The sequence below is a fragment of the Leptosomus discolor genome, chromosome 2 (assembly GCF_034619465.1).
Source record: "Leptosomus discolor isolate bLepDis1 chromosome 2, bLepDis1.hap2, whole genome shotgun sequence".
NCBI classification, from domain to species: Eukaryota; Metazoa; Chordata; class Aves; order Leptosomiformes; family Leptosomidae; genus Leptosomus; species Leptosomus discolor.
Window position 1 is genome coordinate 111,683,884 of NC_141392.1, and position 24,336 is coordinate 111,708,219.

At 38.4% G+C, this 24,336-nt stretch overlaps 1 protein-coding gene across 1 annotated transcript in view; it reads right to left on the reverse strand.

Moving 5' to 3' along the window:
- The window catches only part of ROCK2 (Rho associated coiled-coil containing protein kinase 2), a 100,755-nt gene that overhangs the window by 45,642 nt on the left and 30,777 nt on the right, over positions 1-24,336 (reverse strand). Inside the window, 2 exon segments of the mRNA XM_086461582.1 lie at positions 2,215-2,315; positions 12,868-12,949. Of these exon segments, the coding sequence (XP_086317708.1) occupies positions 2,215-2,315; positions 12,868-12,949 (183 nt within the window).

Here is a 24,336-nt window from a genome sequence, read left to right on the forward strand (position 1 = left end):
GCTTGAAGGGTTTATTTAAAGAATAAATAAATAAAAAAACAACAACAACAAAAAACCAAACCCCATCATTATATGACCAAATTACTATGCATTTTACCATTATAATGATGAGGCAAATGAGAAGTAAAGTTTGTCTTCAGACCCCTCAAACTACCTAACTGCAGTACATACACTGTGAAAAATCATCTCTATTTTAGAATTTAAATTGTAAACGACAGAGTGAATTAAGAAAAAAAGTTTCCATTCTATTTAAGATTAAGAACTTGTATTTAAAATTAAATGTTAAAAAGAAAACAAAAATTAAATAGAGAAACCCTTAAGTTCTTATAAATATACGTATGAAAACAATGTGTTTTGATTTTTGAAGCACATTAAAAATACAATTCTCTTGGATGCTTCCATCAAATATATCAGTGTGACATCCAATAAAATGCACACGACTTCTGTTATTGGGATGTCCTCTTTTTCATCTTCCTCCCTCAACAAATGGATGAGGAACTCTGCTCCTTACAACTTGATTCTTCACTAACTTCTGATGCAGGAAGTTCTTTATTAGCTACTGTAAGTGGATATACATAATGATAAAAATGTCTAATAGAAGACTTGAAAACAAACCATTTGATGTGACTGTCTATGAAAAGACAACAAGTAGACTGCTTTCTTACAAAGTTCCCTGCAGCAGCCCCTTCTCAAATAAGTAAGGTTCTGCTGAAGGTTTTGGTTTCATTTTTAATCTCTTGCCAGCAAGGCTATAAAAGCATATGAAGATACATATTAATTCTTTAAAGTTTTGTTTGAAAATAGGGATCTTTTGAAATACTCCTCTCCATACTTCACAGAGCCTTCTGGATAAAAACAACGTGCAAATGATCCAGGAAGAAACAGGGAAGAGGGAGCTACATTCTCATGTTGCCACACTTGAATGACATTGCCTTAAAAAACGTCATAAATGAACAGAAATTGCCAATCAAGCGTTGTTCACTGCAACACAAATTATATTTAATTTTCAAATTACCCATGAGTCATGCAAACAGTGTTAGGCTTGTCGCAGGGTTTTTTTTCCCCCAGTTCCAACCCATTTCACTAACATGGAAAATACAAATAATTTCATAAATGGATAAAAATAATGTATTGCCATTATATGCTGTGTGCCTCATATAAGCACTTTAGAGCTAAAGAGAATCTTGCCACATTCCTCAACTAAACTCAAAACATCTTTGTATTTTCCAAAATTGCTTTACAGTACAAGACAATATGATTTTGCCAGCTTCCCAGCACAGAATTAGCACAGAACAGTAAAATATCACTCTCATGTCAAAAGGCACTATCAAAAGCATAATTTTTGTTACCTTGTGGTAACAAGATAACAAGCTTCAATTGCTGCAAATTAGCTGCTCCCCTTTCCATTGACTTACTTCACATCTCTCTTCCTCTAAAAATGCTTACATGGAAAACTATCATGGACCAGCTGGTGCACAGTTACCTGTTAGCTCATGATAACTCGTCCCTGGCCTTTGTATTCTTGAGATTCTATTTGGTACTTACATCCATAGCTTATCTCAAAACTGACATATCAATCTATTACACATAAGCTCACATTTTTGTGCTATTTATCACACAGTATGACTTAGAAGTCCAGGAAAAATCAAAAATAAACGAAAAGCAGACTATGCATGATACACCGAGTTACTTTTTGTATTTTGATTGTGTTTTTTTAAAAACAGAATTTCTCTGCAATATATAATTTGAAAGTAATCCCATCCTTATGTTAGGTATTACATAAGATCCAATGTTGAAAGGACAATGTTAAGAACAGAATCTTTAAAAAAATCTTACACGACTCATATCAATTAAATACAATGCAAGCATCACAATTATCAGAGCAAAACAAAATTTTTTGTTGCACTATTATCTTGCTATTTCACAGGAAGTTTTCAGGTATTATTATACAGTGACGCTTGTGGCCAAAAAAACCTTAGAATTGCCATGAACTGCCTTTTCCATTTTGATTGAAGGAAGGATAGCAAACTATTTCCCAAGTCCTTCCCTTCCAATCCACCATGTTTTATACTCGGATGTACTGTTTACTATGCACAGAAATGACCTCACGACACAAGGAAAATAATACTCCTTATAAGAATGTATTTTTAGACACAAAGCATGCAAGAACAAGAGCTGTAAATCTGTCTAATGATAAAATCATTACATTCTTACCAGCTGTACTTCTCCAAAAGCCCCTCTTCCAATCACCTTAACAACATCATAGTCCTCAGCTTTCATTTGTAAAGCTCGGATTTTTTCCACAATCTTCTCATCTAAAACAAATCAAATCAAAGATGTGACAATGCATGTATTAACAGAACACAGGATTTTCTCTAACATTTTTCATTTAGAGTCAAAATAAACTATTTTTATGTAAAGTTTAGAGCCTTCTTGGTAATTCTTGAAATATCCCCTTTCATTACTGTTTGGAAACCATTAACCATCTACCTTTAGCTGTAACAACTGAAATGTCTTTTGGATTTTGCTGACTCTCATTTCATGCCTCTAATAATCATTCACAAGCTTACAGGAAGACTCCGGTAATGAAAACAACCAGAGATGCCTGTCTTGAATTTTCAGTCAATTATCTGTTGCCCCCTGCTGTGCTGCCAGGATCCACTGACACTCCACTGACAATGTGGGAGTGTGAAGTACCTGGTACAAAAGCACTGCAGGTGCCACCTGCTCCTACACACCTGGAGGGTTCAACAGCAGCCAAACAGTGAGGACTATAACTCGGCAACTTCAGGTCATGCAAGGATATGACTTCAGATCCACTGATTCATTCCATATGAAATATTAATTCAAGTTTACGTATGCCTGTGTAACTGCTGACCATCTCAAAGTGCTTTTTAGTGTTCTCTGCATGTGTAGTTCTACACTCCTTAAAATTAAGTCTACAACGCTCTGTTCAAGTATCCTCTAGTGCAATACTCTGCAGATAAGCTCTGTCTTTCAGAATTTTTCTTGTTGGCAATTGTGGGAACCTGTAAGGGAAACCAGTGAAATTCTGACCTCTGACAAATTCTAAAAACATGCAAGGTCCTAGACTGTTTAAATTTGTAAATGTAGCATGCTAGTGAACGCATTCCTGGCTAAATGCATTTAAAAATCTATTCTTATTGCAATGACAAAAGATAATGGGAGCAATCAATGGAATCCATAATACTGGAGGTAATCTTTCTTAAGTGTGACAAGCTTTGACACTGTCCCCACACATGCTTAGAGGAAGAACAAAACAAAGCACAACAGGTTGGCTGGAGCAAGACCTCAACCAGGGAAGAGCATGAAACTGTATGAAAAGCTGTCGATGCTTATATTCAGAGAGGAGTAGAGGTGTATATTGCATGATCCATGCTTAGCATTGAAGACTGGAATTTGACCCCAAGAAAGGCATTAAAGGAGATCTCAGATCTGAATACAGGAAAGAAAAGGATCAGGAATACAGTTAATTCAGTATGGCATTACGGATGACATTGTTAGTGGGGAGTTAATGATAATGAACATCTAGTAAATAGTTTAACCATTCCTACACATTCACGAAGAGCAATCTGGCAGGCTACAAGCAATCCAGGAGATGCCTGACCATCATTTCTTTTGACCCAAGTGAGCAACAAGCCCAGTCAGGGAGGCATTCTGATCTATTACTCACAAACAAGAAAGACCTGGCCAGGGATGACAAAGTCTGTGGCAGACTTGGCTGAAGCAACAGTGAGATGGTGGAATTTAAGACCCTGAGAGAACTGAGGAAGAAAAATAGCAGAACATGGACTTCAGGAGAACAGACTATGGCTTGTTCAGGGAAGTCACAGGCAGTAGCCCGTGGGAAGCTGCTGTGGAGGGTAGAAGAGTGGGTTGATCTTCAAAGATGACATGTTCATAGCACAAGAACAATCTGTTCTAGTTAGCTAGAAATCAAGCAGGCATTGCAGAGAGCCAGTTTGGCTGAACAGGCAACCTCTACCTCAAGCAGAAAAAGCAAAGGTTGGAACATGGAAGCAGGGACACCCTACCCAGCAGGAATCTCCCAAACATGCAAGGATGGAATTGGGAAAGCTGAGCTCAGCTGGAATTGAAACTAGTCAGGGTTATAAAGGGAAATAAGAGCCTTTATAAATACACTGGAAATAAAAGAAAGAAAGAGGTAAATGTGGGCCCACTGCTTTCAGTGGGGCCGGTGATCTAGTGCCGAAGGACATGGAGAAGATCAAGGTACTCGATGCCTTTTTTGCCTCAGACTTCGCTGGCAAGCTCTGCTCACAGGCCTCCCAGCTCCCCAAAGCTTTCAGCAGAGTGTGAGGCAGCGAGGTATCACAGCAGAGGAAGTCAGAGTTAAGGATCAACAAAGCAACTTGACATATACTGGGCCATGAGACGACACAGGATACATCTGAGTATGCTGAAGGAGCCAGTCAACATTACCAGGCTGTTCTCTGTCACCTTTGAAAGGTCATAGCAACTTGGGGAGGCTCCTGATGACTGTTAAAGGGCAAAAGTCATGTCCGTGTTCTAGAAGAGCAACAAGCAGGATCCAAAAAGCTACAGGCTGGAACAGCAGTCTAACCTCACTGCCCGCAATGACCGTGGAGCAAATCCACTTCCAAGCACCTGATGGACAAGAAAGAATGGGAACAGCCAGAATGGATCTAAAAAGGGCAAACTGTGTTTGATTCACCTGATTGCCTTTCATGACGAGATGTCTGTCTTGGCAGACAAGGGGAGAGCAGTACACATCTCCTCTCCTTGACTATAGCATGACTTTCAACACAGCATCTCAAAGTATCTTTGTAGCCAAACCAGGCTGATGTGGATTGCAAAGAGAAATTACAAGGAGAGTAGAAAACTTGCTGGAGTCATGGCCAGTGGTTCAAAGTTGATACAGGAGGGTAGGGCCGCTCCTAAGAGGGACTCAGACAGAATGGGTAAACGAGCTGGCAGGAACCTCACAAAGTTCAAAGGCAAACGCAGAGATGGAATGACACCACACAACGGTACAGGATGGCACTCACCAGCTCGGAGGCACCTTGAGAAAGAGGACTTGAGAGCCCTGGTGGACAAGAAGAACAAATGCCTTTGCACTGACTGCATACAAAGCTGCTGCTGCATCAGTAAATGCATGGGCAGTAGCTTGAGGGAAGTGATTCTTCCCCTCTGTTGCTTGTGAGACCACATCTGAAATGCTATGTCTAGCTTTGGGGTACTTAGTGCAAGAAAAATATCAAAACATTCCCTAGCTTAATGGAAGGCCACCAAGATGCTTGGACCACATGATGCTCATACAGAAGCTGAGAGAACTGGAACTGTTCAGCTTAGGTTAGTCTAAATGGTAGGCCACAACAGAAGGTGAAATGAGGTTTTACTTCTAAGAGGTGCAAAGTGAAAGTACAAGAGGCAACAGACAAGTTGGAATACTGGAAATCCTACTTTGCAGGAAAAGAACACCTAGAATTGGGGAATGCAGCAGATTGTCCAGTGGAGCTGCAATATCTCCATCTTCGGAAATTTTCAAAATCCAACTGCACAAGCATCTGAACAACTTGATCTAACATCAAAACAGGTTTGGCTTTGAGCAGGACATTGGACCAGTTGACCTCCAGAGGTCCTTCCCAACCTACGGAACACAGAAATGTAACTAAAAGTGTCTTCTTCTGAGGAAAAGATTAGGTGGGAAGGGGAAAGGCTTAAAGAAAAGAAAAGTTAATAATGAGCTAAAAAACTCTGCTAGTAAAGTTGTAAGGACAAAGGCAACTAAAACCTCAAAAGCAGACAAATCTGCTATGTTCAGTATACCAATAAGACTGTGAAGTAATCCACAGTACGAACAGCAAAATGAATTCAGAGAATTCTGAGGCTGTTTTCTATGGTAAATAATGAAATTTAGACAGGAAGCACAGGACAGCAACAGTGCTTCACCCACATCAAGTTTATTATTTTGTTCATGATGTGAGTTAATTTTGCAGTTTGAGAAGGGAAGATTGTGCTTGGAAGCCTACTTAATTGCTGACCAGAATCTCTGGCAGAAGACAAGGTGGACAAATGTAAATTCACAGGGAGCAGCAGTAGAGAAGGAACATCAGCAAATTTCAAGTCAGGGAGAATGTGCAATTACACATTTAAAAACAATGTTACATCTCATGAGGGAGGGGAATCACATGAATTTATTTTCACGTGTTTCTGAGATGTTTCAAATGTTTTCAGGTGTGAGATGAGATGGCAGGGATTTAAATATGTTGAAAGAGTAGAGTGTAGTTTTACATAGTCCATTACTGGTCAGAAACTCAGAGGAACACTTCTGTGTTCAAAATATACAGAAATTATAAACCATGTTAATACAGCTCCAGTGAAACTATTTAAGCATTAAACACTGCAGTTAAGCAACGAAAAACCCAACAAAATAAGAAGTAAGCAAATGAAATACCAACTGAGGAATTACCAGTTTTATCATCCCTGTGAAGTGCTGAGGATGGAGAAATCCTACTTGCTCTACTGAAAGATGGATAGGATAGGATAGACTATTTCAGTTGGAAGGGACCTACAACGATCATCTAGTCTAACTGCCTGACTACTTCAGGGTTGACCAAACGTTGAAACATGTTGTTAAGGGCATTGTCCAAATGCCTCTTAAACACTGACAGGCTTGGGGCATGGACCACCTCTCTGGGAAGCCTGTTCCAGTGTCTGATCACCCTCTTGGTAAAGCAATGCTTCCTCATGTCCAGACTAAACCTCCCCTGATGCGGCTTTGAACCAGTCCCACGCGTTCTGTCACTAGATACCAGGGAGAAGAGCTCAGCACCTCCCTGTTTGCTTCGCATCCTCAGGAAGCTGCAGAGAGCAATGAGGTTGCCCCTCTTAACTCCTTTAAATAAGATTTAATAATCTTAATTAAAAATAATAATCATTATCTAGGGATGTAGGTTTTGTGGAGGTACAAGTTATACAGATGGATTGTCTATTCTGTTATAAAATTTAACAGATATGGAACAGATAATCAAAGCATGGAACTAACCTTAAAAAAAAAAAAAAACCAGGCTGCAAGAAGGCAAGTTCAGAGAAACCTTGAAGCGATGTCATAATTGCAACATGCTAGATCACATGATTTAGTTCATGTATCGCATAACATGATCTCATTCAAGGTGCGGGAGACTTTTCCAACGCTACCCTCTTAGCAGAGGACTGAATTTTCACAAGGTTTCACACAGATGAGTTTGTACATTTGTGGTATCTGTGTGCCCAAATACCACAGATTGCAGCTTACAGCCTCTTGAATTTGCAACAGCACGAAGCCCAACAGAACAAAAATTTTAGGTTTAAAGTAAGACATTAGACGGACTCCCCAGCTCCAGAATATAACAGAATCTTATAAAAATATTGCAACATTTGAGTAAAAGTCCTAAAATGTGAGAATATTATCACCTATGACTCAGATTTCTTCTTTTACACAGGAAGGACCAGGAATGCTGGATAGAGCGTTTAAAGACAGCTTTTAATTTACCACTTGAAAATGGCACTATAACCTTTAAACAAATGAAGCTTCACTTTCTGAAAGGGCAGAGTGTTTGGATCAGTCACTGACAGCTGGCAGCAAGAATGTGGCTAAAGGTTACAAGTGCTTGTGAAAATGGAATAAATACCTGACTAGAAGAGTAAAAGGGGGGCGAAGAGGAGGAGAAAACCAAGCTTTTTTTGCTCTTTAAGGAAAAAAAAAAAAAAGTTCATATCCAGGTTATTTTCTTAAAAGTTAAAAAAAAAGCATGTATCAGGCAGTTCTGGGGGGTGTGTGTGGGGTGGGTGTGTGTGTGTGTGTGTGTGTATATATGAGGACTGAAAATGCAAGGGAGTGCAATTTTATCCCCAGAGACCAGACACAGCCAGTCAATGAGTGTGGCTATGGAGTACATCAAGTCAAAAGTTGCTGCCCTAGGCAAAAGTCTAGCCAAAAGTTAAACTGAAGTAGAGCCAGGTAGTGCTGCAATCTGACACCCGCCCAAAACCAAACAAAAAGCACATAATATCTGGTCAAAGGTGTGTAAGGAACAAGAAATTGCTGGAGATCTTGCAGAAGCAGCATAAACTAGAAGGCACAACTTCAGACAGGCTAGCATTTCCCCCTCCAGTGAAAAGAAAGGGGGACACAAAAAATATTTTGTCTTGCATAGACAAAAGGAGCAGAAGATAGAGAAACAGAAAGCAGCAGTCCTCTGACTTGCAAAGGACATATCCCTGACTTAATGGAAGTAAGCCTGATGGCAGAACTGAATTGCTTTGTACCTACCAAGTAACCAAATGGAAAAGTGGTTAATAACACTGACATATAACTTGTTTATACATCTAAGGCATTCTGTCTTAAACAGTGGGGCTCTAATTCATGCTCTGCTTAGGAAAAGTTGCTTATTTGATGCCTCTCTCATCATTAGTCTTACCAGAACAATTCATTAAGAATGGAATCAGAGCCCAGTCTGCCAGGGCAACTGCAAAGACCTGGCAAGGAGTGGCCTTAAAGAAGCCAAGAGAAAACCAGAGCGGCAATTAGCTCCTTAACTCAATGTAAGTTCTACAGTGCACTAAATTTCTAAGATTCTTCTTGGCATCTGACATTTCATCTGTGTCACTGACAGGAAGTACGGAGCACAGAGAATTACAGTCACGATAGGCATTAACACCATACCAGATAACACATTTCTGTTGGTAACTGCATAGCTGGCATATGATTCAGCAACTTCAAGCAACATAACCTAATGTAAGGGAAGGAACCAGAACTGTTACTTGTGTGAGAAGTTAATCTTAACAGATACATCTTGTAAGTAAACAGTGTCTGCTTGGAGAGGAAAATGGCAAAAGCAACTTTCCAGGAAGTTAATTCAGGGGGTTAGTAAAGCTGCTGCACAAGTGACACACCTGTACTAAAAAGTTCCTTCTACTGTAAACACATCCATTGCCATTACACTCTAGAAGTCTGCCAAGCTCCAAAACATCAGCAAATAATTTTAACAATAGAGGTTTCCAATTTTTGAGTGATGCTGGATAATGCACAGGAAGTCACTGATCCATTTAGGGAGTCAAGGCTTCTGGATTGTGGCACACCTGTTGATGGCACCACTCCCTGTGCTGCTGTTTGGACTTCCTCAAAATCCAGTCTTCATGCCCTTCTACTCCTGATGATAAGATTATAAATGATTAAATATTTTTAACTGTTGCTTAAAACTGTTCCTCAATTATTTAACTTTCTGCTCCCAGAAGTTAAAGCGGGTAACAGGCGATGTAGTACCTGCATAAGAGACCACCAAAAAAGGCACAAGCCACTAAGACATCATTCAACACTTGGCAAACCTCAGATGGCTGAAAAAGTGACTTGGAAGAATTTGCTCAACCTGTCATCATAGTCTAAGTGACAGAAGAGGAAAAGACAAGACCAAGAAAGATTTGTTACACCAAGCCCATACTGGAAGGCTCAAGCTTCCTTCCTAAAATAAGCAACCTAGTTTTTGCTCTCAGATGACTACGAGATTCCTCTCATTGTTTCGGGAATTAAGTATTACGTTATGCTTTCCTGTCCCATGAAAATTCAAAAAAAGCAGCCATTTAACCAGAATCCTAACAGCTGATTAAAGCAACAGAGAAGACTGAAAAGGAATGATTGTATTATATGAGACACTCATGTGCCTCTTAGAATAAACACATGCTCTACTTCGGTTCAATGCCTTAGAGAAAGTGGTAAGAAATCAGAATAGTAAGTGAAAGCAGGCAATTAAAAAGTTCCTTGCATATTAAACACATGAAGAGGCTGCTTCTGCGAAGTGGTCACAAAAACAACCAAACTTCTGTACTAAGTGCAATCAATAAACTGTAGCTTTGTGAAATGAGTTAAAACATTTGTGTTTCAGGTTGAAACTATGAGTTCAGCTGACTATCAATTAATGTCTCAGCTGAGACACAAACTATTTAATTTTTAAATTAAAATAAGCTATTAATAAAACATTAACCTGATTAGTAATGACTTGCAGTAGGTCTGAAGTAGGGTGTATTCAAACCTCTGAGAATATGGTAGAAAAAAAATTTCCTTCTTAAAGAGTATTGTGGAAGAACTAAGTGATTAAATTGACTGGAAGTGTGATGATTATTGCAGCATTCTCCACAATTTCTGAAGAGTTGTGTAATGTGGATTAAAACAATCGTAAGCAGCAACTCCGTCTCAGCTGCTTCACTTTGCACTATAGAGTGCTAACTCACAAGATGGCCCCGCCGCCTCTCTGCAGTTGCCTCAGGAAGCCTTGAGGAGGGATGCAGGCTCCAGGCCCCTGGCACAGACCACTCAGAGTCTGTCAGAACCTTTTGACAGTAATTCTCATCTAGGCATTTGCTACAGCTCTTCAGATGCTGAGAAAAATCAGAAGAGACAAGAACTCACTGTTCCCTAACCTGAGAGAGAAACGACTTACTGTTCCATAAATTCTCAATACAATTCCCAACTCTTCTTCCAAGTCCAAGGTAGCGAAAGGCTTCAGCAAGCACGTGTATGCTCTTCCTTTCCAGTTGCTACCCTCAGAACAGTTTCCAAGAAGACATGAGCTATGGGTTCAGCAACCTTAAATCACATAAAATGGCAATGCCAGTAAGAACCCAATTGTTCTCCTGTTTTTTCCTGCACCTGAGTAGCTTCCTTTGTGCTGGCACAAATATTAGTGAAGCAAAATGAAAATCAGAAACTGGTCTTTGCTCTTCTTTTGCCTGACTAGTTTTAACAAAAAGAAACAAACCAACAAACCACCCCACTCTGCACTAATTCTGCTCAGCTCCCCAATCTGGTTCATAACAAACCACACAAACACCTGTGTCGGAAAGGACTTTGAAATAACTCACTGTGTCAGTGCTGATTCTTTCAGTTGCAATGCCAAAATATTACCAGTTTCAAATGTTTACAAAACTCTCGTTTAAAATTTTTTTTTTTTTTTTTTTTTTACAAAAGTGTAAATCACAGAAGATATGCAGCACTATTTTTCATTCCCTCCCAGGCAGTTCTTAAACAGGAGAGAAGTTAAATGTGTGATTCTTGAAAGAGATGCATGGCCTTCACAATGTGTGAGCCAAAACAGGCAGCTCTTAGATGCTTTTTCTAAAGTTCAACAGGTAAGGATGAAGCGCACCCCTGAAAACTCAATTAAACTACTGTGAATTTTTTTGGAACACATCTCAGATTTTTAACTATTATCTGGGTATGTCAACTGTCAGCTGATTTTAAAATGAAGGCAGTAATAACATTGGGAACAAAAGTATATTTTGGGGTTTGTGTCACTGCTGGTAGCCTGCAGGCCACGTCAGATGCTTAATAATATTTATAACAATGAGAGACAGCGTAGAGTAGGAGAAGGAGCAACAGCCTTCAGAAAAGGGAAGACAAGACAGCAAGAATCTTCAGGGGCTGCAGAAAAAAAATAATCCAAAAAACCTGTTCCCAAGGTTAAATTGTTTTCCCATAGTTGCTATTTTTCATAGCCAGAAGATTTCGGTCTTCTGATTATAAAAAAGTTTCTAACTTTGTTCTATGGCAAAAATAGTATTACAATCTAAAAGTGAATCCGAGCAGCTCATGAAAGTTACTGATACTGCCATTTGCATCATTTTCGTATTTGCTGTAGACAGCGCTTTCCCCTTACACATACAATGCACAGTTGCAGGTAAAAAAACCCCAACCAAACAACAAACTTAAAATGCTGTTCCGGACTCTTTCTTTCACAAGTATCTGCTTGAATTCCTTTGAACTCAAACTGAGAAAAATCCCAAGCTATGCCTCTTTATCCTAATTGTCTGTTTCTTATTTATTTTGCTTTCAGCATCTTCTCCAAATGAGACTTTACTGCCAACTGTAAAGCTGTACGTCTGGCTATGGGGCTCTGCTAAGCCTCACAAAGAAGCACTGAATTGCAAACCTAAGAATTCACCACAAATGACTACACCAGCCACCATTTAACTGAGGAGCATGAGTAGATATTCAAAGGAGTCCCAGAGCAACAGAGGCCAAATGCACATAGCTCTTCCCAGTAAAGAATCAAAAAAGGAGTTGCTGTTAAGACTGCATCTGCAGTAACCTTGATATATGCAATAGAGAAGTTGGGTTTTTTAAAAAAAAAAAAAAAATCTCAAAATAAACTCACTATAGCACACAGTTGTTCCAAGAAGGCTTACTCACTGCAACCTACACTGTAAAGCAAATAACTAACTGTTTTTACAAGAAAAAAAATTTGTTTCTATACATGGTTGGAAGACACTTTAAAAAGACAATATAAAGCTACTCTGATCTAAGAGTCTTCCATTTTCATACGCTCAATAAACTCCAAGATCCTGTCTACAATTAATTTGGGGAGAATCACAAACATTTACACAAAGATTCAAAAATGCACCAACAGATTTTAAGGTACAGTAATTTAGTTTTTAAAATCAACAGAAGGCTTCTCTGTTAAATAAGGCTGTATATATAATGCTGACATTTAGAGTAACTAATTCCTAAAGAATAATAACTAGGACATGCTTTTCAAATTATGTTGCTGCACAAACTTAAGACAAAAAAATAACATAAAAGCGTTTTTCCAACTGTAGTTTGAAAAATTACAATCTACAGCTGGTATTTTCCAACATATTTTCAGTAATACAATGACTCCCCAAAACGAAACTTCCGTGTAATAAATGGTCCTCCAAAGCCTTCTGAATACAGAAGCTCAGAGTTATAAATATTAGTAAAATGAAAAGCAGCAAAGCATTTCTGACCATTCATCTTCCTATGACCAAGATCACAACAAGGTCATTCTTTAAGGGCTACTTGCAACTTACATCTATTTAAGAAATTATCGATGTTCTTATTCTTCCTCAGTGCTGGATAATCCAGATCAAGGACCAAAGAATTCAAGCCATCCTGGGGAAAAAAAAAAAAAAAAAAAAAAAAAAAAGTTATTTGAGTTCTAAAATCTTAATTAACAACTTTCTTAAAACTGCAACACTGAGACTGATTACATATTATTCCAGCTCTGGGGCCCCCAGCAAAAGAAAGATGCGAACCTGCTCAAGCAAGTCCAGAGGAGGCCACAAAGATGATCAGGGCGCTGGAGCACCTCCCCTGTGAGGACAGGCTGAGAGAGTTGGGGTTGTTCAGCCTGGAGAAGAGAAGGCTCTGGGGAGACCTTATAGCGGCCTTCCAGTACCTGAAGGGGGCCTACAGGAAAGGTGGGGAGCGACATGATAGGACGAGAGGTAACAGTTTCAAACTAAAAGAGGGTAAATTTAAATCAGACATTAGGAAGAAGCTCTTCACTGTGAGGGTGGTGAGGCACTGGCACAGGTTGCCCAGAGAAGCTGTGGCTGCCCCCTCCCTGGCAGTGTTCAAGGCCAGGTTGGATGGGGCTTGGAGCAACCTGGTCTGGTGGAAGGTGTCCCTGTCCATGGCAGGGGGGCTGGAACTAGATGACCTTTAAAGTCTCTTCCAAGCAAAACCATTCTATGATTCAAGCATGCATTACATTCCTAGCAAGCAAATCAAACAAGCTCTCAAGTACTTTCATAAACCAGCAAAGGAACTAACACACACTGACTGGCTCCAACTTGGTCTATAAACACTACGGATACATTGCCACTGATCAGTGGCACTGGGACTTGAACTGGAGTAATAGTTTTAATAAAGTTTAAGTAATCTTACTCATGAAACACTGATTTAAAGACACTCAGTTCAGTCGATCTGTTTTTCTTATTTCCATTACACTTTTCCTGCATATTAAAATACTTTATGTTTGTATTATCCATATTATTGCTTTGATCACAGTCTCTCTACCTTTTCATTCTGGATATTCAAAAATCAACTGCACATTTTTCTTCTCGTAAGCAAGACATAACCTAAACTTAAGAAGACAATTCACCACATAATTCAAGCTCACAAGACTAGATTACTTTTTCTAGGTGACTCAGCAGAAGACAAGCCAGAACTCTACATGCTGTTCTGCTACCAATTACCAATGTCTCCACAGAAAACAATTGAGACCTGTTAAAATGGCAAGGGACAAAAATCACCAAAATCTAAACTAAAACCAGTATTTTAAATGCCTGTTACAAGACTTAACTCAATTCCACCTTTCAGCAACCTAGAACAACTTAAAAAATTACTTTTCAAAACATCTGTCCTTTTCAGTTACACAGGGACAAATAAAAATAAATATTAGTTTCAGATACTAAGAAGAGCCAGAGACTCCATTTCTATTCAGCAGCTCCAGCGTTTTGCCTCAACTGCCAGCTTTGTTCACTGCTCTAAGAATAAAATCCTGAGATTGTTTCTTCAGGTTTTTGAGCCTTGACAGGGCATCTCAGAAATTTAAGTCAGAGACGATATCACGTTTATTAATGGGCAGCCAATAGAACTAGACAGCTTTTCAGTCTTCTTAATAACTGAGGCTATAGCTAACAACTGTTGATTTTATATTTTTTTTCTTAATGTATCTGCGAAGGTATCATTTCTTGCAAATTTAACTACAATTATTATACTCATTCTAATAACCTATCTACCTAGACAGAGTTAAAGGCAAGGCCCAAGATTATTAAATACATTTTGAATGTCAGACTGTCCTAACTACACAAATAAGACTACCTCATCTGTGGAGATGTCACTTCTCACCACAAAAAAAATGTAATTACTAAGCACATTTTCAAAATTAAGATATTTGATTGCAATTTACTTGTTTTTTTTCCCTCCTAACAAATGAAAGTGTCTTGGGAAGTGTCATAGACAGCAAAGTATGGGTTAGAAAAATGAAGCGGATTAAAAACTGGCTTAAATATCGGCCCCAGATGATTGTGATCAGTGGCACAAAGTCCAGTTGGAGGCCAGTCACTAGTAGTGCACCCCGGCACTCCACGCTGGGGCCAGCACTGTTCAACATCTTCATTACCTTCACCACACCTGCTGCACCTTGCAGTCCATACAAAACTGGGGGGAGTGGCTGACACACCACAGGATTGTGCTGCCATTCAAAGGGACCTTGACAGGCTGGAGAACCGGACAGAGAGCTCAACCAGAGGAAATGCCAAGTCCTGCATCTGGGAAGGAATAACCTCAGGCACCAGGTACAGGCTGGGGCCTGATGAGCTGGAAAGCAGCTCCACAGAGAAGGACCTGAGAGGGTCCTGGTGGACAAGCTAACCGTGACCCAGCAATGCACCCCCGCAGGATAAAAGGCCAACAACATCCTGGGCTGCACTAGGGAAAGCCAGCAGGCCGAGGGAGGTGATCCTGCCTCTCTGCTCAGCAGCGGTGAGGTCACACCTGGAGTGCAGTGTCCAGGCCTGGGCTCCCCCAACCAAGAAAGGCAGGGACTTCTGGAGCAACTCCAGCAAAGGGCCATGAAGATTAAATTAAGGCACTGGTGCATTTCTCGTAAGAGGACAGGCTCAGAGAGCTGGGACTCTTCAGCCTCGAAAAGAAAAGACTCAGGGCAGGGGATTTCATCAACGTGTATGAGTACCTGATGGTAGGGAATGAAGAAACGGTAGCACTCACTGACAGGACAAGAGACAACGGGCACAAGGTAAACCGCATGAAATTCTATCTGAACACAACACTTACTTTCCTGTGAGGGTGGTCAAGCACCGGAACAGGTTGTCCAGAGAGGTTGTAGAGCCTCCCATCAGTGGAGATATTCAAAACCTGACTGGACAGGGTCCTGGGCAACCTACTGTAGCCGACCCTGCTAGTATTTTGGACTAGCTGATGGACTAAGTGATCTGAAGAGGACCTTGCCAACCTTAACCATTCTGTGACGCAACACCTTAAATACTTCCACTGCCACACAGAGAAAAGGTAGAATTTTACTCTTGAATCTCCGTAATACGAACTGTATTATGAAGGCTATATACATCATGGTTTAGAACTTCCTTGCAAAAAGAAACATAAAGCAGTGTTAATAAGCAAAAAGGGAGGTCAGTGAAGAAGACACAGTATCAATCTTAGTTACTGTAAGAACAATATTTATAGGCATTACTTCAGCCTTGACCATAACTGCTCCTGCAAGACCCATCAAGGATAAAGGAGTGTTTTCTTAAGACGGACAGAAGCCTTCCTATCTACTCTCAAATTCGATGACATTTTTGCATAAGATATAATAAAACCAAACCAAAGTTACAAAGTTGTTAAATACTTATGGATTAGTCACTGCGTGAATTGCACAGGAACTGCCCAATAACCTCGGCAAAACCAACAGAAAGTACTGACATGAGGCAACTTCCTGCAAAATAACTTAACAGAATCTGTAATACCTAACTCTTTATGTAGCAAACTGCCTTCAAGATAGGATATCTCATTCTGTAGCACAGGGTGTCAACATAAGTAAGGATCTCCACCTTGCAACATGCAGTAAAGGACCATTCTGAATGCCTTGATGGAGAATAGCTGGGCCACCTTTTATGATTTTACCTAGCACAATGAATTCTCAATTCCAATTACCTGTTAGTCTACACACAACACCTAACTTCAACATCAAATATGACTTGACGCTACACTTTCATTAATATATTTGCAATGTAAGTGCATTAATACATGACTGCAGTTTACAGCATCAAAGTAAGAATCTTTCTTACTGTTTAGAATCCCGTATTGCAATTAGTTTCACATTGGTTCTGAACATACTTTTTTCTGATAATTATAGTTCTCGTTTCTACTGTACAGATTCAAAATTAAAACTAGTTCTCCAGAGCTCTGAGCACCTTCTTATTTTATTTCTCTTTTCACAGTCTAATACCTTATTTATCACGCCTCTTACATTCTTCTTTCATTGCTACTGAAACAGTATTTTAACTATTGCTAATAACTGGGTAGACATTTTAAGGGATGTAAAAGCACTCTGTGCTAACAGAAATCAATATAGCATTTTTTTTTTCCTTCATAATTTTGGAGCGAGAGAGTGCTGAGGTCACCTGATATTTTAGTGCTTTTCACGCAAAATTACTTTAGAAGTTGACGAAGTAAAATATTTATAGTGTGCTCTACTTCTGTCTTATGCACAAAGTCAGGGAAAGGAATAAAGTTATCATCCCCAACAGACATTTCAGTAAAGCTGGATTACCATTTGTCCAAAACAACCGTAACTTTCAATTTAAACTGAGCTGTATATTATCATTTCAGATATCACTGTTTTTTCCCCTGTGTCATTCTGATTCCACAGCCTTTTTGTAGGCTATAAGAACCGAGAACCATATTTGCTGCTAAATTTTTATTACCTCTTTCTGCCTCCTTTTCATGGACTTCTGGTAACAATTTTCACAAGTAGCTATTACTGAACAGAAATCTGAGAACAGCGCAACTACCTATCCTTAACTATTTGGAAGTGTCCTAAATCTTGAGGACAGTCAGCCAGAGCTGACTTCAAACAGAGGTGATTAATATCAGCATCGCGAGGAATATAAAGTGTCAATTATTTTTTTCCCCCCCCCGTGAACAAACCTTACCATATCATTTTAAAGACAAGATTTTAAGCTCTTGAATGTAATTTTAAGGTAAGGGATTTCAAGTCCATATCAACACGTAGTTTATGAAAGACTTGTCTTGCACATTAGCATTTTGTCAAAAGGTGTTTCTGTAAAGCTTTATATTTTCATTAAAAGACCTAGTTTACACTACTTACCACGAAAATTACACTACAATTAAGAAGCTGGGTCAAAAGATTACACAGTAAAACAGACCGTTCAAACTGAAGAGAAGTAATCCAGGAAATGACATCTCCTCTGTCTAGGCCTCACAGATAAGTCACTTCAACCAGGAAATATGTTATTAAAGTGATTTCACTGTTCGCTTCCTCTTTCTGCTATTACAAAAGAGCTCAGAAGCTAACAGGCCAAAAATAGCAGCTTCCAAACAAACGCACTGTTGGCAAAGGCAGCTCTGCCCCCATCAAAAGCCTTTTGCTCATGGCAAACATGCTAAAATGTTCTCCACAGACTGTTTTCCAAGAGAAAAGTCCAAACTCTGTATTTTTGCAACACGCTCCTACACCAAGAAAAGAGTTTCTGGCCACTCTGGCAGCACCCATGACCTCTAGGGATGACATGGAGCCTGGCTTTCCCAACAAGCAGCTTGCACTGTTACAGACCTCAATGAACCAAGTGAAAAACAGGCAAGAAAAGTTTCTGAGATATGGGAACTAAATGTTTATGATGTTCTCTGACAAAAGGGGCAGTAACAGGGAGAAATAGTGGTAGCTTCTAAATAATGAGCTCAATGTTAATTCCAGGCAATCCCACAGAAGCCCTCACCAAACTAAACCATGCTATGCTGATACAAACATCTGAAATTAAAGTAGCTATTTGAACCTGTCTAACATTGATATGTACATGTAAACACCACAGGGTGTCATAGCAGCTTTGGCTACTTCGATTTATTCTTCACCTTCACGATGAAAAAAAAAACCCTAAAACTCAAGACCGAAAGGTAAGACAAATGGACAGAAGAGGTATCAGTTACTTCAGGAAACAATTCACAACCCTGCAGTAACTGGAAAAGGTAAGAAGCCTCATCTAGTGAAAGACATCCCTGCCCGTGGCGGAGGGGTTGGACTGAGTGATCCTTCAAGGTCCCTTTGAACCCAACCATGTGATTTTACAAAAACTTCACTAAACCATTACAAATAAGAAAATCAAAACACTATTCCTTTCCCCTTACCAATCCTCAAATTTAATAAAACATGCTGCAGCAGAAAGTAAGAATAGTGAAGTCTGTATCTTCAGATTATATTTTTCCTCACTTGGCCTACATGGTTCTTAAGGTGCAACTTCCTAAATCTATGCACACAGGAACCGGCCATCTAATGACTCTTCACCAGGATTAAACCCCCACTATATTCTTCCATACACCAAATTGACCCTTAAATAATTCTGGTCTTTCTTGAACAATTACTTCTTTCATATCATAGAAGCTACCTTTGGATACAAAGTGAACAGCTCAGTTAAGTGCACACAATACAAAAACCAACTGGAAGGTCATATGCAAGGCAAATACACCATTTTTTCAAAGGTTATCGTACTCAGCGATCATTAGGATATGTTACAATTCATTTTTCTCTTACTTAAGCATAATTAGCATGTGAAGGCATAATTCAGGCCATGACAATGCAGCCAACATTTACTGTTGGGACGTCTTGCTATTCTAGACGTTCTTTAATAGTTCTACATTAACAGATTTAAGTTTTAACAGTATTGAGCATGCACAGTTTAGAAATCTAAAAGCAACTGCTGTCCACAAGTAAGTATTTAAATACTTAACAACAGGTTTTACTTACAGTTTGATTTCTGTATATGAAGGTAAACAAATATTGAAATTATTTAAATTACTGAAGTGATTTTAATGTTGACTACTATTGAATAAATGTCAATTTTTCTTCATCATACAAGCAATACTCCTCAAGGACTGGCTCATGTGCTACATCCTACACATATATCTTAATGGTTTTATACAATTCATCTTCCTATTTAAGAGGCACAATGTCAAACTGTGCCATTGTAACACAGAATAACAGAACAAAAATAGCTTCTTCCTTAAATATTAACAAAATAATAATCACAAAATTGTTCCAAATGCAACAAGAACAACTTTAAGGAACAACTCTATGGAACTGCAAAAGCATGTAAATAAAGATCAGAAAGACAAAGGTGTATAATGAGTTGTAGTCTACAAAGGACAAGAAGAAATAATAAAAGACACTTTTTATAAGAATGATTAAAAGGAAAGTCCATTAAGAGTTAAGAAGGCAAAGAATGCACAGAAGGCTTAAGTTTTCCATGCTTTCTTTAACTTTTTTTTTTTTTTTTTTTTTTTTTAAAATGTTTCGTATCTGGACATCTTTACAAGCTATATGAACGAAAAAAAATCCTGAAGAAAATCACTATACATGAAGAAATGCGCTGAGGAGAGCAAGATCAACTGAAATTCACTCTAAAATATTTAAGGAGACTGTCTTAATCAATTTTCTTTGAGAACTCAGGAGAACAGGAGAGGTCATCAGGTCTGAAAAGGGCAAATCAAAGTGGGATCGTTAGAAGGAGGAGAGCTTTCCAAACCACAAATCAGCATACTTGGGGAGAGGGAGTTAGAACAAAACATTAATCAATTTGTAAACACCTAGAAAATTAACATGTAAAATCCAGGGTTTAAGTGTTTTGTATTCTTCTCAGAAATAAAATCGTGTTATGTAACTGATTTCTGGCAGAATATATGATGCAATCAATAAAGCAAAGCATCTTAATGTAGGAATAAAACACAAGACTCACTGTTCTCATTAGCAAAGTAAAAAAATATTGTATAGGGAATTATGGAGAAAATGTCCAAAAGGTAATTATCAAGACTCTGGTAATTATCAGGACGTGGAAAAGTGTGTCAAAAAGAAATTCCCCTAGGTTTGTCCTGTTCCAGTTCTACGACTATTTTCATTGCCACAATAACGCAACAGAATAAGAAACTTATCTATTAAGAACAAATAAAAATCAGCAAATCATACCAAGCTCAGAGTTCTGAGCACATGCTTTTTACTGCATTTAAAATTATCTCAAAATGAAGGAAAAAATATGAAAAAAAATATGATCAGATGCAACTCTAAGGATAAGCACAAAGAGGGGGAAAATCCTCACGAACACATGCTTTTGAAATAAATTACATGCACAGAATATGAAAATGGGAATAATGAGTAAACAGGAAGATAGTGAAAAGACGCAGGGTTATAGCAGACTAGAAGTCTAATCTAGGATGCATAAACAGGAGGTGCATTGTCTAAGACCTTACAGAGAACTAAGGTTCTTTTGTAAACAAAGATCAGAAATCATTTGCTGATATTGTTATAACCTAACCCAGAATATTGTGTCCAGCTTTATGAATCCCTGTACAGAGGGCTGAAAAAACACATGCTGGAGAAGAAGTGAAGGGAAGTTAACCGGCAGAGAAGTGACAGACAATTTGTGCTAGGGAAGACTGTCAAGACCAGAGACTTTAGTCTTAAAAAAGGTTAGCCTAAGAGGAGACAGGACAACTTCTTTCAGAATATAAAAAGTTGTCATGAGCGATGCTGATGGACATTTCCTCACAACCTTAGAAACAGCATAAAAAATTAACTGAATTCGGCGTGAAGGTTTAGGTGATAGATTAGGAAAAAAGTTCTACATAGCAGTAGTGAAGAACTGACACACTATACCTACCCAATGAAGCTAAGAAACCTCCACAAGAGATTCACAAGTCAGAAATACTTATTACAGTAGGTCCAGCTGTGAATCCTACCTCTGTGAAGAGGACTTTATTAGTGATCTCTAAAATTCCTTCCAAACCTACCTGGAAACTCTTCAGTAATTAGTTGAAGAAACACACAAAAGCAGTAAACTAAGCCAAAGAGAGAGGACTGAGAAAGAAGAGTAAGCCAGCAGGTGTGAAAATACAATTTAATCTCTAAACTATTATTCTGTTTTAAAAACCCCAATGTATTAACACTTAACCATTACAAAAATGCACATTTTCTCTTCTAAATCAGTTGTTGCTATTTTCTCCTTAAGCCTTAATAAAATAAAACTGGTCTTGCATGTCTTGCTGGTTATCACTGTAGCCATGGAAAATTCAGTAGTTCAGCATAATCTGCTTTCAGCTGAAGTCACTGTACATTTCCAGGTTCTTCAGCTACCTTTAATTTTAGCATTCATATCGCTTTCAAAAAATTAATGTGCACCGAAGCCCAGAATTGCAAACCCATTAAAGTAACACTAGAGATAATTTCCTATTCATTGGAATCCTCCAAGGCCTTTATTAGCAAGCTCAGCTCCTTAACAAGAAAGCAAAAGCAGTCTGGTAATTCTGACTGTTACTCTCCCACCACAAGCCATTTATGCATCAGTTCAGATGAAGATTTCCCAAGCAATCAAGCAGAATAGTGCAAGGACTAGAACTGCAAAAAGACTATCTACAAATGCACAGAAACGACCCCACGTATGGAATTGTTTCTCTGACACCCTGAAAAAGTGGAATTACCTGCCGTTTCATAAAAATCCAAATGTAAGACACAGCTTCTTAATTATTTCTGTTCTCCTAATCAGGGCTTTCAAAGGCTACAGCTACAGGAATCGGAGGTAACTCCAGGAACACAGATAAAAGGTCAGGGAGCTCATCCGTGGTTGAGGCAGGAGACAGATATACGGTCTGTTCTTAAAATAGTGTTTCGACCACAAGGCCATCCTTGTGTCATATTAGAGTCCTGCTTCTCCATTATGAAAATTATGGTATTTATCTTTTTTGTACTCTCAAACAGTTCAGTCTGTGAAGTCAGTTCAGCAACTAGCCATTGCATGTTACACAATCTGAATCATTGATCCCTCGCTTCCACTGTGAGCTTATCTTTTGGATAAATGTATTTATTATATATTCCTTCATGTAATGCGCATCAGTGCGCATATATTATATATCTTTACTAATCTATTTAGCAGTCTTGGATAAAAGTGGTGTAAAACCACAATCTAATAACTAAAAAAGGATAAAAATTGTAACAATCTGTTTTACAGTAACCGGAATTGCAAACAAGGCTTGAAAGGAAAAATCAAGATACCATCTAGCATCCTCCTCCCCTAAAAGCAGGACTGACTAGAAGTAATAAAAGGACTTGGGTTTTCTAATCACTGATTCAGAACAAATTATTACAAAACTTCCCTGTACTTAAAATATCGGCAACTGTTTAAAATCACTCCTTAGAACATTTCTCACCCAATAAATAATATCCAGCCTACCATGTTATCTCCTGCCTAACTTCAAATTTGATGTCAGTGTATTCTAATCAGCTGCACCACATACTTCTTAATTTTAAGTGCTGTATTCCCCCACAATTCCACGAGCCCAGACTTCCAGTTAAAGTGATGAATAAAACCAAAGCAATCAAAATCACATCTAACTTTGTACTACAGAATGAAGAAACGCAGAACACTTATTGCTGCAAATGGATTTTTTTTCTTTTTTTTTTTTCTTTTTTTAAGGTGAAGATATCAAGACCAACCCATCAGGTACCAGGACGGGGAGAAAGAATTAAAGTAAAATAGAAATAGTTAGAACAGAGAGGTCCTACCATTTATCTGCTGTTCACATGTTAACACATGGACATGTTTTGTGAACAACTTTTGGAAAAGTCAATAGTTGTAAAAATGATCGCTGGAAGAAAGAGAGCTTGCAGGCAAGAGTATGAAATATTAAACAGACATGGAAGAAAAACAAAAAGTGTAAAAAATAATTTTAAATAATGATGAGTCAGAAGACCTTGTTCAACCTTAAACTACTCTGGGTCTATTGTCTGGTAACATGGACAAAACAATTATTTTAAGATTATCTTTGCATGAGTAGCTGTCTAATGACACTGGAAGAAAATTAATGGAATTTAAACAAAACGAACATGTATATCCATTTATACCAATCACCAATATCTAAAATAAATGAGGCAGAAGAATATCAACACCAGGAAAACAAGTTTTTTTTTTTTTTTTAAAAAAAAAAAAAAAGCTAAGCAGCCCTAAAAAATGGCTCAGAGAAACAGATTTGACAATAAAGAAAATTATTTATAGCCATTTTCACAATCTTAGTTAATATAGGTCTTCTCCATTATTGTTAAAAAAGGGCATACAACTTGAAAAAACATTTGTATGGAAACTGTTTCAAGAACTGCTTTGTAGGGTTTTTTTTTTAGTAGAACAGTGTGTTCACATAGCATAATTTCCTTTTCATACATAATATTAGATTCATCTGGAGTTTCAAATAAACACATTGCAATACCCTGTTCCACAGTCCAACATGCATCCTAGAAGCAAACTTCACTGACGACCCCAGACTGCAGTCAAATTCACTATTAATTTCGTCTCTCCAACATGTAATGCATTTTCCCATAAAATAAACCTACATGTAAATATGCTAAAATATGTAAATACAAAAAATGTTTAAATATATAAAATAACATAAATAACACTTCAGTTGCAATTCGTGCATCTAATTGGACTACTAACGCAACATTCTAGGTTTTAAAGCAGAACAGGAACTCTCCTGGATTATTTCTGCTGAAGCTCAGTATATACGCTTATAGGGACTGACTACAGTCATAAGTCCATCATAATGTAAAATCCATGAGGTATCATCAAAGAATTTAAGTTTTCTCATCAACTTCAACAATAAAAAGGTATCTAAGAAGTCACCAGCCTCAGCTTCTAGGACTGGAAAGGAACGTGTATTTCCTGACAAATACAACCAGAAATGTTTGATCTCCCATGCTT